The sequence below is a fragment of the Perissodus microlepis genome, chromosome 16 (genome assembly GCF_051167445.1).
Source record: "Perissodus microlepis isolate ML-2025 ecotype Zambia chromosome 16, ASM5116744v1, whole genome shotgun sequence".
NCBI classification, from domain to species: domain Eukaryota; kingdom Metazoa; phylum Chordata; class Actinopteri; order Cichliformes; family Cichlidae; genus Perissodus; species Perissodus microlepis.
In genome coordinates, this window is record NC_140476.1 from 1,433,905 (window position 1) to 1,447,835 (window position 13,931).

At 43.6% G+C, this 13,931-nt stretch overlaps 1 protein-coding gene across 5 annotated transcripts in view; it reads left to right on the forward strand.

Moving 5' to 3' along the window:
• lrp1bb (low density lipoprotein receptor-related protein 1Bb) overlaps window positions 1-13,931 on the forward strand; it is a 263,247-nt gene that overhangs the window by 175,927 nt on the left and 73,389 nt on the right. For all 5 annotated transcript variants that reach the window (XM_084907632.1, XM_084907630.1, XM_084907631.1 and 2 more), the window contains 10 exons: window positions 1,002-1,142; window positions 1,237-1,362; window positions 1,515-1,646; window positions 6,793-6,927; window positions 7,200-7,329; window positions 8,119-8,245; window positions 8,375-8,526; window positions 9,211-9,335; window positions 9,544-9,915; window positions 13,441-13,630. In XM_084907632.1, coding sequence (XP_084763758.1) covers window positions 1,002-1,142; window positions 1,237-1,362; window positions 1,515-1,646; window positions 6,793-6,927; window positions 7,200-7,329; window positions 8,119-8,245; window positions 8,375-8,526; window positions 9,211-9,335; window positions 9,544-9,915; window positions 13,441-13,630 — 1,630 coding nt within the window. The remainder of the gene's footprint in view (window positions 1-1,001; window positions 1,143-1,236; window positions 1,363-1,514; window positions 1,647-6,792; window positions 6,928-7,199; window positions 7,330-8,118; window positions 8,246-8,374; window positions 8,527-9,210; window positions 9,336-9,543; window positions 9,916-13,440; window positions 13,631-13,931) is intronic.

Sequence of the window (13,931 nt, forward strand, 5' to 3'; positions counted from 1 at the left end):
TGAGAATGCATCTGTCATTTAAGTTAGGTTGCTAATCTAATTCAAGAGGGTGTTAAATTGCACCAGGTTGTGTCCAGGAGCAGCGCTGCTCTGAATGGTTGCATTAGCACAAAGCAGGAAAAAGAAATCTGCTGGTAATTGACATTGCTCTAAAGAAGGAGGCATTTAATGAGCGCTCGCTGCTGCTGCTGCTCAGCTCAGTAATTCCTCTGTTGGGGGTTTGTATGAAAATGCAAAGGTGATTCCTCCGGCCTCCGCTGCTCTTAGCTTTTACAGCATACAGTCTGTTATAGCCACGTTTGTGTGACCTAATTATGGGGTATGTTGTAGATACTCTGTTCATTTTTGTGGTTTTATCCTTTCTAGAATGAGGTCATCTTCACCTCCTCTGATGTTTATCCTGGAAGGAGAGGACTCACTTAACTCCTTTTTACTTGTCACCTCAGTGGGATTGTAAAATGAGAAGTTCCTGTCACGCCTGTCGAGTAAATGGCAAAGCGCCTGGCGAGGACTGTGCGTCACTGATATCTGCTGAGGACAGAGGTGCTGGGCTTGGTGTGCAGCAGTCAGCAGCCCCTTTGGTCAAACAGCACATGCTGTCTGTTTATAGGAATGCGATGCTCGATTCAGTCGGTAATGGAAACGTTTGTCTTTCAAGTTCATGGAAAAGCTTAAGTGGAGCTAAAAACCTTCCTGCAGTTCAAGGCTGAAACTCATCAACAGCAATGGGGCCGAGCGCGACAGGAAACCCACTTTTTAATCTGAAATCAGCTCAGAGAAGGCCTCAATTATTAACAGGCTTTAAGGAATAAGTGTGCCAGCTTTAGGAGATTAGAGTGCAGGCTGAAGCTCAGCATTTGCACTTTGAAGGATGGCATTTGCCTGCACTCTGCTTGTGTTTTCAAGAACTCATTTGTACCATATTGTGAAAAAGAAAGGAAAATGCTCTTTGGCCTTGCTCTAAAAATGGAGTTAATTCAGATTTTCTTTGCTGGCTGCAGGTGGAAAACTCTGGTGGGCAGATGAGGAATCAGGACGGCTGGGAACGGTCACCAAGAGAGACGGGCGCAACCTTGTTGTTTTGAGAAATAAGACGGGTGGGGTGGTTCACATGAAGGTGTACGACAGGGACAGCCAGAAAGGTAAGCAGCCTCTCTCACGTGAGTCACAAAGATGGACATGCCTGCTGACGGTGCGTCACTGTCGTCCGTTTGCTGGTTTTGTTTTAATAATCAGGAAGAAATCAGTGCCAAGTAAACAACGGAGGATGCTCGCAGCTGTGCTTCCCGACTTCAGAGAACACCCGCAGCTGCTCCTGCACCGTTGGCTACAACTTGCGTAGCGATCGCACATCTTGCGAGGGTACGATTCCCAGTTTCTTTGAGCCTTTCGTTACCCTCAGTGTGAGGCTGTGGATAAATGAATAATCTCTACGTGCGTCAAAGGGCATTCGTGAGTTCTTGAGCTTTAATGCTTTTATCTGCGCTCTAATAGATCCCTCTGTGATTCTTTAGGTGTTGACTCATTTCTAATGTATTCCGTCCATGAGGGAATCCGAGGAATTGCTCTTGACCCGAATGACAACAGCGAAGCCCTCATGCCCATCACAGGAACGCTTTTTGCTGTGGGAGTCGACTTTCACGCAGGTACGTCCAATCACATAAGTGGAGTGGAGACCCGTTAAAGCGCGACGTTAGACGCTGAGAGCTTAAAGAATCTGACATTTTATTAAACCTACACACTTTATATTGCTCCTTGTTTTAAAGTCATCCTTATCTGGAACTGCTGCAGCTGTCCGCTCTGATCAGATCAGTACCAGTGTTACAATATTAAATACCCCTGATAAGTGAAGTGGATAGCATTATGCATGCCATTATAAGGCAGTGCTGGGAAGGCTTGAGTCCTGGCATTGATGTGGATACTTGGACTTGTACTACCTGACATACATGCAGACCCTGTGGTGCCTGGCACTCAAACCCAAATGTGTGCCCCAACAGGTCAGCATGAGGGGGACCTGCTCAGCAGTATGTGTTTGATACTCGAAGCAGCCGTAACCTGTGAAGGATTCTGGGAGTGTGAGATCTGTAAAGGCAGAATGATGAAAAGATTCAGAATCAATAATAATAATTACTTATGTAAATATAAAGGTTTGTCTTTAAGTACTCAGTCAGAGGAATGCATTCACCATCCCTGAACTGAGTCAAGTCTTAAAGCCCCGAAGGCTTAAGGACACGAAACCCCTGAAGACGTGCTGCTCCATTGCTTTATAATGTCAAGCTGGAAACATTGGCGTGCATTAGTCATAGCACCTATACACAAATACTACACAGCTGCTGCCACACTCTCATATTCACTTTATTTCCTCTGTCTTGAGTTATTAAAGAGAAGATAAAGATTTTTGTTGCTCTGGGCTTTGTGTATCTTTTAAATAATGGTCGAGCTTAACTTGTCCAGATGAATGAGCACCTCATGAATAACAGCCACCATTTTCCATGTAAACAATCCTAATCCAAAGAAATTCCCAAGATGCACCACAACATGAAGGTAGCATCACGTTGCAAAGCACAAACCAGCAGCTTGTGCTGATATTTGTTTCCTCTCACATGATGTGCAAACATATTTGATTTATTATTCTAATAAAAGCTATAAACATACCAGAGACCGGAAACGTCCATTCTCTGCGATACGTGTAGGGTGCTGTCGAAGCATGATAACAAGTCTGTGGGGAAATTGTATAAAGGAGATTACATGCACAACAAACCACAAGTACAAAAAAACACATAGTGTATCCTGAAAATGTTGTTTGGGTAATTCCACATGCAGTCTGTGATTTTGCTCTCCTGTCACTGGCAGGGAAACAATTACCGAGTGAGTATTGTTTTATAAAATGGAAACATTTTTGATGCAGTGAACACCACACATGGAATTCTGGTCATTTCCTGCATTTTCATTTAAGTATTCCAACATTTGATAGCTTAGTTATTTTGTTTGTAGGTGAGGTTGGTCAGATAGGATGAATCCAACCCTTTGTCTCATTGTTCACTTTCTAAATCCCTGAATCTCCTCGATATTAGCCCCTCCCACCAAAGATGTAAGCAAGGAAACAAGGAAGCGATAGATGAGGAGTCGAGTTAAGGCATTGTGCAGCAGCAGACGTGCTTTTCTCTCAGCCTTGTTCCAAGCCGTGTCAATTAAATGTGATGTGAGTCTTGCTTTGTTACAGCCTGCTGCTCTGTTTGATGATCTTAGATGTCATACTCACATCACAAATGGTGGAGGGAAGGTGTTATCATAAAAAATGAAACAACTTATAAATACAAAGGAACACTTGATTCATTTCTTTAGTCCTGCTCCTGACATGATTTATATATTTCATCCGTCACGCGTAAAAACACTTCCACACCTGTGCATCCTCATCTTCTCTCTCCATCGTCTCTCCCAGATAGACCGGAATTGGGACATTTTTCAAAATGTGTAAGATTGATTTCTGGGTGTCGTGGAGGAGGACAGATGACAGGGGAGGTGACGGGGAGGGAGAAAATAGAGCAATGGGAAAGCCTTATTGACTTTTGGCAGTCTTGTCACTCTTAATCTGATTCCACCACCACCTCCATTAAAGCCAAACTATCAAAAATCACAAAATTCGACTGTTCTTTGTAAACGAGCAGAGGACCACATTCACTAATTAACTTTGCACGTCTTCAGGAGTCTGGGCAATATCCTCACATGCTGCGATGTTGTACCTTTGCTCGAGTTTTTTAACCAGCTCCTTAACGCTCTGGTTTTCCATCATGTAAATGCAGCCATGCAGCGTTTCCTGGGATGTGGAGCTTGCATGCTCGTGGAGTCATCTGTTTACATCTAGGTCGCTCGTCACCAGCTGTTAGCTCCTTAGCAGCCTGGTTGTATTTGACGTTGTGTTTTTGCCTCGAGTGGTGAATCGTGTTTGTTGTTTGTACCTTCAGTGAGAACCGTTTTCTTTCTTCTATAAATGTCTACTTTAATGTTGGAGGCTGTTAAAATAACTCAATCTTTAGGTTCTAAATCATTATTGCAGCTGACACACTCGCTTTTATCCCAGACACCATCCTTATTGCATGCTGGCAAAGATAAACTCATTCACTGCTATAGCAAAGATATCATTATATGATGTAAATCATGAATCATGTGAAAATGGTGCAAACTAATTGTTTACAAATATTCAGAATTCCCAAAACATCAAACCTGGTGAAGAAACTGAAGTGATGCCATTAGATTTAAAGTCTTAAAGGGTTCATTAAATCCATTTATTTCTTATTAAGAAAAACTTCTAAGAAGCTTGAAAAGACGGTGACTGGACTCGTTAAAGTTTAACTTAGAGAACCTTCTTTTCGAGCTCCATAGACAGTGTTTCACAGCCTTTTGGATCCACGGGACATATTTCACATTAGAAAAATCACACGGCACACCACCAAACACAAATGTGACAAAAAGCATATTGATCATTTTCCCCAGCGCAACAGACATAGCAGAACTGGCTCGGTTTGTCCCCACTATAGATTTTTTGCTTTCTTCTGACCACTACTGACGCTGGGCCTTCACCTGGGTCAGAGTTTTCACCAGGACCAGGTCAGACTGACTACTTTTTCTTTTCAGATATTTACCTATTAGGGGTGCAACGATACTCGTATCGATATTGAACCGTTCGATACAGTGCTTTCGGTTCGGTACGCATATGTATCGAACAATACAAAATCTTTAATTTATTTTATCAACTTTTCTTCTGACGATGCTGTCTGTGTTGAGCGCTCAGTGGATCTGCGTTCGACTACTCCGCCTAGCCTGCACTGTCGAGCGCAGATCCACTGAGCACAGCGCAAGCTAGCAAGACAGAAGCTAAGGTCGTTGCAACATGGCAAATTGAACCTCCCCCACCCTCATTCAGATCTGGCCTTTGGAACTATCTTGGTTTTCATGTGAAGTATGACCCTGAAGGTAAGCGCGTCATGGACTAAAGTAAAACAGTATGTTGGCTGTGCCACGCAATGCTCAATTACATGGGTGGGAACTACTGTTAGCGTAGTTAGCTCGTTAACGTGTTGACACCGTCCGATCCGCGGTAGCTCGTTAACGGAGATTTGCCGTGTTGTGGCGTTAACGTCATTTCAGATTAACGCTGACAGCACTAGTGGGAACACAACGAATATGACTGCACATTTACTCCGACATCATCCTAGTGCAAAGACAAGTGGAAGCAGACAAAAACAACAAGCACGCATGCTACAAACTTTACCCGAGTCATTTAGACAGCCGTTAGCACAGGATTCTCCTTATGGGGACCTGATATGTTTAATATGCTGCTGAGAATATAGCCCAGAAGAAGCGTATAGTATAGCTTTTATTTTGGAAAGAGCCATTTCTCTGTAATAAACTCTCTTTTCCAAAGATGAGGGATTTCTCCATCAGATAGATTTTTTTTTTATTACTTTGTTGTTTCAGCAACATTAAATTTAAAAACTGTACGTTTGAGTTAAAATATATATTTATAATTTTAATAAATGACAAATGAAAAAGGCATGAACATTTTTTTGTATCGAAAAAATATCGAACCGTGAATTTTGTGTATGTTGCACCTCTATTATCTATTGCTATTATGCCCGGTGTCATCTCACAGCGTGACTATTATGTAATTTCTTCTTCTTCGTCTTCTGTTTACTGGCAGTTGGCAACCCATTTAATTAGAGCAGGTAGTTGTACTGCCCTCTAGTGGTAGAGTATATAATTGTTCTGCCCGTTATTCATGCTGATCGCTTAGAGTACTAATGAGGTGGAACCAGATAATCTCCCACAGCACACCTGATCATTTCTCACAGCACACCTATGTTTGGGAAACACTGCCTCAGACGACTATGACCTGGACGACTGCAAACCTTCGCAGACTTAAGAAAAAGTCTGAGTGCAGGGAAAAAGCCAAGTCAGGTCCCTCATTATACAGTAGTTACAAGTCAGTGACTTATCCCTCGACTATCTTGAAAACCTAAAACCTCGTTCTGAATCCGAGAGACCTCAGGGGTCGTTGGAAATCTTGAAGTGTGACCACGGCTTTTGGAAAAGAGGAAATAACCTGAATATAAAATGAGATATTACTAAAGGACAGAACAAGATTGATGATGGTCCTCACCTTTATTATTTTGGACAGGTGAACACACAAATGTATTACTAAGCCCATCCAAGAACAGCAGTTGATAGCTCACACATAACATTTACATGTCATTACAGAATGGAGGTTGCTGGAGCAGAACAGATGAAATCCCTGCAGCTGTGTTATGTCATATATCATCTCTGTGTTAACAGAGTGTAAAGGCGGTGGGAATACGAACGTGCAATTAAACATATAACGCCAGCTACCCTCTTAACAACTTGTGCAGCCTAACTGACAGTCATGCAGAAAGATCCACTTGAAGACAAGAGTATAAAAAAGGCAAACCACACTATTTTATTAGCTTATTTAACAGCGCCGTAAAATGATAACGGGCCCGTTACAGTTTTACCAACACCGTGTTTTGCATGGAGCCGTATTCTGCCCTGTAAAATTTTCCCAACATTTGCCTTTTCCATCCAGCAGCTGCATGTCAACAAGGACCTGTGCCTGAGTTGTTATCATGCTTTATTGTGCCACACAAAATCTGGTGAAATGGGCCATGATACAGTAAAATGTGCTTTCATGAGCTGCTTAGTTTGAGGGCACGGATGCTTTTGTGGCAGCAGCTTTCATCACGTCTCCTATTATTAACCGTAGGGTGCATTTTGCAGGGAATGATACTGTGTACTGGACAGACATGGGACTGAACAGAATATCCCGAGCCAAACGCGACCAGACCTGGAGGGAGGACGTCATTACCACCGGCATCAGCCGTGTGGAAGGCATTGCAGTTGACTGGATCGCTGGTTAGTACCGTCACTGCTGGAGCCCTGGAGTCATTTCCACAGGCTGTCAAGTTTGTATCGATTGTTGAAAATTCACACTTTAGGTGCCACGCCTCTAGTTATAGCACTGAGTCGATGTCATTGTTGTGATCTGAATTGCCAAAAGCCATTAGGCTTTGGTGACAAAGTGCAGGCAAAGAATTCGATTTAATGAACTGTGTCTTTAACTTCTGTGTCCTGGAGGATGAATTCTACTTTAATTACATGTATGAATATTGCTTCTTTCCAAACAGGCAACCTGTACTGGACAGACCACGGTTTCAATCTAATTGAAATCTCTCGCCTGAATGGTGCATATCGCTCAGTGGTCATATCAGAAGGACTCGATCAGCCCAGAGCCATCGCTGTACATCCACAGAAGGGGTAGGAAATGACTCTGTGTGTGTGTTTGTTTAGCCTACAATCAGTGCCATCTCTATAGTTTTAGAAACCACTTACTGTAAACAGCAGATATATTAAAGACATTTGCTGCTAAAGCTAGAAACCAAAGCAGGTCTTATTAAGCCAATTCTGGCTCATCGCATATTCGCTCAGTGGTCACTTTATCCAGTCAGCCTATTATGTGATACCACCATAGCTCACAGAACCAGTTAATATCAAATTCACAGAGCGAAAAAAATGGCTGACTTAGACTCTGGTGTGGCTGCTGTGTGCCAGACAGGCTTGTTTGGATCCGTCTAAAGCTTCAGATGTCCAAGGATGTTCACTTACAACAGCACAGTAAAGCAGTCAGAGTCTCCAGTAAGCAGCACTTACTGACACAACGTTGCCAAGTGTGCTGACTTCTGCTGAGCCATGCAGATGGCAGGCTGTACCCGTCCTGCCTGCTGCCAGCATCCCAGTGTGGCTCACGTTCATCCTCATAATACTGATCGCTCATTATTTTAATTATACTACCTATTTCAGAAATACTTGTCCACAATTTACCACCTTTAAGAGAAGAGTAAAGTGAAATTTAGGGCAGCTTGCTTTGTCGAGCAGGAGGATAATTATATAAATACATAAGAACATGCATATGTTACAATGTATCCAAATGTGCTGCACCTCTAAGCATTAATATGCACCATCCTACAAAGCAAATGTTACCTAAACAAAGATAAAAATGTTTTAAAAATCTACAGTTCAAATAATAAATGAGGTGTATCTGGGCAGATATCTGTTCTGGACCGAGTGGGGTCAGAACCCCTGCATCGGCCGTTCCCGCCTGGATGGATCAGACCAGGTTACCCTGGTCAGCTCGGGCATCACGTGGCCCAATGGAATTTCCATAGACTATGAGGTACAGTCGCACACAGACAATACATCATGTACGGTACCTGTCTCCTTGCTCACCTTACAGTCTTGTGGCTAACATCTAACCATACAAAGAGCTGCAGTTTGTGTTATGCATTTTAAAATTACCTTCCAGGAAAATACATTATATTGGTGCGACGCACGCACGGATAAGATCGAGAGGATCAACCTTGAGACCGGTGAGAGCCGGGAGATTGTACTGTCAATGGCCAACGTAGACCTGTTCTCCGTGGCCGTGTTTGGGCCTTACATCTACTGGTCTGACAGGTAATTTGTTATTTTCTCAAATGCAAACTCTTGCATTTGCCTGCAAAGCCTTTATAGTAACCTGGCAGCGCCCTTCCCCTCCTTTCAAGGCTTCCAAGGAGAAATATTACACAGCAGGCGCTCCTGCAATCCTGTTTTTTTTTTTTTAATACTCCAGACAAATATTAGTGTTTGTTTTAGGGTTTGACAAAGGTCTGAAATTAAAAACAAAATCAATCAAAATGTATTTCTATAGCACATTTAAAAAGACATCAAAGTGCTTCACACGAGTGCTGCAGGCGAATTCCAACAATAGACAAAGAAAAGAAGATACAGTAATGGTTACAGTAACAACTACAGTTATGTAAAACAAATGCAGACCAGGTGGAAGTCCAAACTAATTAGCTTCAAAGGCTACATTGAACAGGTGAGTTTTTATGAGTGATTTAAACGATTCATTGGATTCTGACATGCGGATATCAAGTGGAAGATTATTCCAGTTTGGGTGCGGCGATAGCAGAAGCACGGTCCCCTCTAATCTGTGATGATGACAGTGAAATAAAACTGAATTTAGATGTAGATTCTGATGTGTATTGACAAAATGTCCTCAGTGCAGTATGTCTGTGTAACTTCCCCATCCTTCACCCCGCCACGCTCACACAGAGAACCTTATTATTGTTCTTCTCCGACTCGCCTGACTTTCAGGGCCCACTCGAACGGTTCAATCCGACGAGGCTTGAAGACGGATCCCAGTGAGGCTGTGACCATGAGGAGCGGTCTAGGGGTTAATTTGAAAGATGTGACGGTCTTCACCAGAGGCAGAGAAAAAGGTGCGTTTTTAAACATTATAGCCACACAGTTTCACTTCCTGTCTCTTATTATGCTCGCAGATTTTTATGCAATCGAATTCCAAATTTGTGGCTCCCAGACCGTAGATTGGATTTTCATCTGACTTGTATAGGCGGGCCAATTTAAACGTGATTGCTCACAGCAGAAACGGCGGCCGGTGACTAATCAAACACATGTTGTGCTTTGAAGGCACCAACCCCTGTGCCAGAAGTAACGGAGGCTGCCAGCAGCTGTGCTTCCACCTGGGCAGCGGTCGCCGGACCTGCTCCTGTGCACACGGGCGCTTGGCAGAGGATGGCTTTGCCTGTGAGCGCTATGAAGGTTATCTACTGTACTCTGAAAGGACTATCCTGAAAAGCATCCACCTTTCTGATGAAAATGACCTCAACTCACCCGTGCAGCCTTTTGAAAATCCCGCTTTTTTCAAGAATGTCGTAACGCTGGCCTTTGACTACAGTCAGGAGACAGCTGGAGCCAACCGCATCTTTTTTAGCGATGTCCATTTTGGAAATATCCAGATGATTAACGACGACTGGACGGGAAGATCCATCATCGCAGAAAGTAAGTGGATTCCATATTGACAGCGTTTCTATGTTATTTTATGTCATCTAACAAGTCCTCTGTGGGAAGCTGCAGGTCCACCACTGCAGACGTTGAAGAGTGTGGTTTTCTGCAGTGTGGATTAGCCGTATTTGTCACACCGCGTCTTTGCTTGGTGTGTTTTCAGTCGACAGTTTTATGTGCCTGACATCCGAAAGCTTGCACTTTATGCACAGAGCTGCATGTTTGTACACTCTCTAATTTATCCGTCCTCACCTGCACCTGTTTTGGCTGTCTGCTGGGTTGCAAGCCATAAAAATGTAGTTTGACTGTAAAGTGGCACCGTGGCCGACGCTGCTCCGATGATCCGTCTGCAAGGAGGAAATAGTGCATCTTTCTCCTGTAGTTAGGAAGCAGGGTTGTTAAGAAATCAGTGTAGCACTGATGTACGTCAAGAGGGGCATTTCTTCTTCAATCAGTTTTTTTACTCTTTTACTCCTTTGAAAAGACCAAATCAGCCTGGTTTAAATGAACTATGTTCCAAGCTTTCTGCATACTGACTGAACATGGACCGATCTGGAGTCTGACTGGAGTCAGATGAGCAGCAGAAAGTCTCCGTTCTGCACAGCTCGCGTCCTCTGGCATTCAGTGACGTTTCCACAGGGAGCAGAGCTCAGCACCTTCCCACCGCCACCCTCGCGCGGCGAGGCTGGCACAGTGTTACTGAGCCACTCTCACCCACCCCCGACCCATCTTTAGCGCTCCTGCTGAGGGAGCTTTCTGCTTATTTATTTATCTTCTAGAAATGAACAAGCGTTACCAAGAACCATCTGTCAGGATTTGTAAGTGTCCTTCACACCTTCAAACTTGTGAAATGCATAATGAAAGTGGTGATAATAATAATAATGCACGACAATACCACTGGAAACAAGCTCTTTTGATGCAGCCACAGTGCACAAAGAAATACCATGCTGCTGGTCTCTAATGAGTTTGTTTGTGTGTTGATTAAAAGCAGCACATCCACCTGCTCCATACTTCTTTTCATGGACCACGTTTAGGCAGCGGTGGATCTACTTCTGCAGTATCTTCTCTTTTATTCTAAAAGTTTCTGCCCGAATCCTGTCATTGAGGAAAGGTGAAGATGTTAATCATCTATATTTCCCTAATTAAACTCTGCGTCCCCCATTAATTAGTCCCTCGCCTGGCCAACAATTTGAGAGAAACTCCAAGCTGCCAGACGGCTTTTATTGCAAGCTATTAATTAGTGGTCGGCTGACTCAGGTAGAGTCTTAAGTATTCTGGAGTTTGGTTTATGGGTTTTTATATACTGGGGTGCAGCCAGACTAACTCATACTGGCCACATGTTTGCCATTCAGACAGTTAGAATTGAATCTGACAGACAAAAGCGTGACAGGAAAAATCACGAGACAATCGTTTGACAACTGAATTACTTTAATGTACACTTAATTAATGTTTGTATCTTAGCTGTTCTTGATGGAGCCCATCAGAGGTCTCGTACCTGCAATCTGCTGGAGCTGCACTTCCACTGTTTGGGTTAGAATAATAATAATAATGATGGATTGCATTTATAGAGCGCTTTTCGGGGCCCCTCAAAGCACTTTACAATTCCACTATTCATTCACTCTCACATTCACACACTGGTGGAGGCAGCTACAGTTGTAGCCACAGCTGCCCTGGGGCAGACTGACAGAGGCGAGGCTGCCATATCGCGCCATCGGCCCCTCTGGTCAACACCAGTAGGCGGTAGGTGAAGTGTCTTGCCCAAGGACAAAACGACCGAGACTGTCCGAGCCGGGGCTCGAACGGGCAACCTTCCGATTACAAGACGAACACCCAACTCGATCGCCCCTAATGCTCCTGTCACCATTGGTCCCACGTTGGACTTTGCACATCTGCTCCAGCTGTTCCTTCAGCCCCTGGTACTCCTTTATTTTCTCTCTGATGTTGCTGGGATTTGCACGTCTATATTAACTACAGTCTTCTGCTCCTTGTCAGCTGCCACTATGCCTGGTTGGCTGACAATGAGCTGCTTATCTGTCTGAAACTTGAAGCCCCCCCGGGACTTTGGACCTTTGGTGGCGTCTTCTATCGGGACTTGGGAACATCTGAGACACATAGTCCATATGTGGCACAGATGTTTCTCCCCCCCTTTTATGTGCCACGGACCGGTTTAATGTCAGACAATAGTTTCACAGACCAGCCTTTAAGGTGTGGTGGATAAATACAACAAAATAAAATGATACGACCGAGACAAAAACTGTGGGATTTTATAAATATAATAATAAACGTGAATTTACTGAGTAATTGTGTAACTTTATTAGCAGCGTCCTCCTGAAATGCACCAACAACATTGAGACTAACATCCTCCTCTCGGGTTGCTATGGTCACACAGAAATATTTCTTTCAAAATAAGACACACAACTACATCACGGGAAACCGATTTAACGATAAAAACCCTGAAAACCATAAATTTCACACCCGAGCCTCAGCTCTCACAGCCCGGTACCAAACGAGTCATGGACCAGTACCAGGCCGTGGCCCGGGGGGTTGGGGACCGCTGGTGGACACTATCCCGATCTTTAGAACAATAGGCTGGTGTTTGGTATGTGGATGGGACTTACCAGGGAAGCTGACCGCTCTAGCATTAGTGCCTTGGATGTTGCACACCTTAATATGGTCTGTGTCAAGTGTTGAGGATCCAGGATATACTGACGAGAAGTGGGCTCATGGACACATGGGTGGATATTTTCTGCTGGTGCTTTTGCTGTTGTTTGTTTTTCAAATCTTTCTCATCACTTTCATAACTTAGATCAACAATGCAGTTATTGTGTCCTTACTTCTCCACAATAGTGATATTGAGAAACGCTGAAAGTCATATTCAGTCGATAAATCGAAGGGTAGAAAAAGAAAACTGCAGTGAGTAATCAAACGTGAATATGACCAGATTCTCTGCTGAAAATCACGTCTCTCTGGAGGTTTCTATCTCTGTCAGTCATATTCATGCAATAACAAGAGAGACTGCAAAGGTCTTTTCATATTCTGTGTTTTGGAAATTGGTTTGCCATGAAAACACATTCGGTTCCTGAGTGACTTTTGCATCAACAAATAGCTGTCTGTCCAGTGTAGTGAGGCATGAAGTTATTTCCCTGTCAATCAGAAAAGAAACACGATCCCAATTCTAACACAATTGGAGCCTGCCATCTGTTACAAGCAAAGTCAGTACTTTCACACATTTATACACAACAGACAACTCTGAGGTTTGGAGCCCGAGATGACTGCGGCATATAGCTGGAATCTGCATTTACAGATAAATAAATGAACAATAAACGTAATGAATGCCAGTTCCAAAGTGATTATTTCTTTCGTTTTACTCTATGTGATGTTTTAGATGGGCGCTCTTGCTTTACTACGATTATTTTTCCCATGTGACTCAGTTATTCGCTAGAATAAAAAGGCAGACTCGTAACGCCGACTCTCATTCAGGTCACTTTGTTGCTCCGTGGTCTGATGTTTCTCTTGTTTCAGATGTGGGTTCAGTGGAAGGTCTGGCTTACCACAAAGGTTGGGACACTCTGTACTGGACCAGCTCCACTACATCCACCATCACCAGACAAACTGTGGACCAGACTCAAGCGGGCGCCATCAGTAGGCAAGCTGTGGTGACGCTTTCAGAGGAGGACCACCCACACGTCCTGGCCCTGGATGAGTGTCAAAGGTCAGTCGTCTTTCTCATGATGCACTTTTCACCATTCGCTCATGCATCTGTTAGTTACATGTGGGACTTTAGCTCAGGATATTATCTGCTTGGTATTTGAGGTGCTCCAAGTTTGATCACCACAAAGGTGATTGTTCTCAAGGACAGTTTTGCTTTTGTCATGCCACGCGCTGCATTCCAGTCACATTATCATGCTCCCAGTTCTATTTCATGGTTCAAGAGCGTATATAACAACATAAACCAGTCATGAGTATTTAACTGGGGTGAGCGGTTCTAGTTTAATTATTGCAGTGCAGCACCT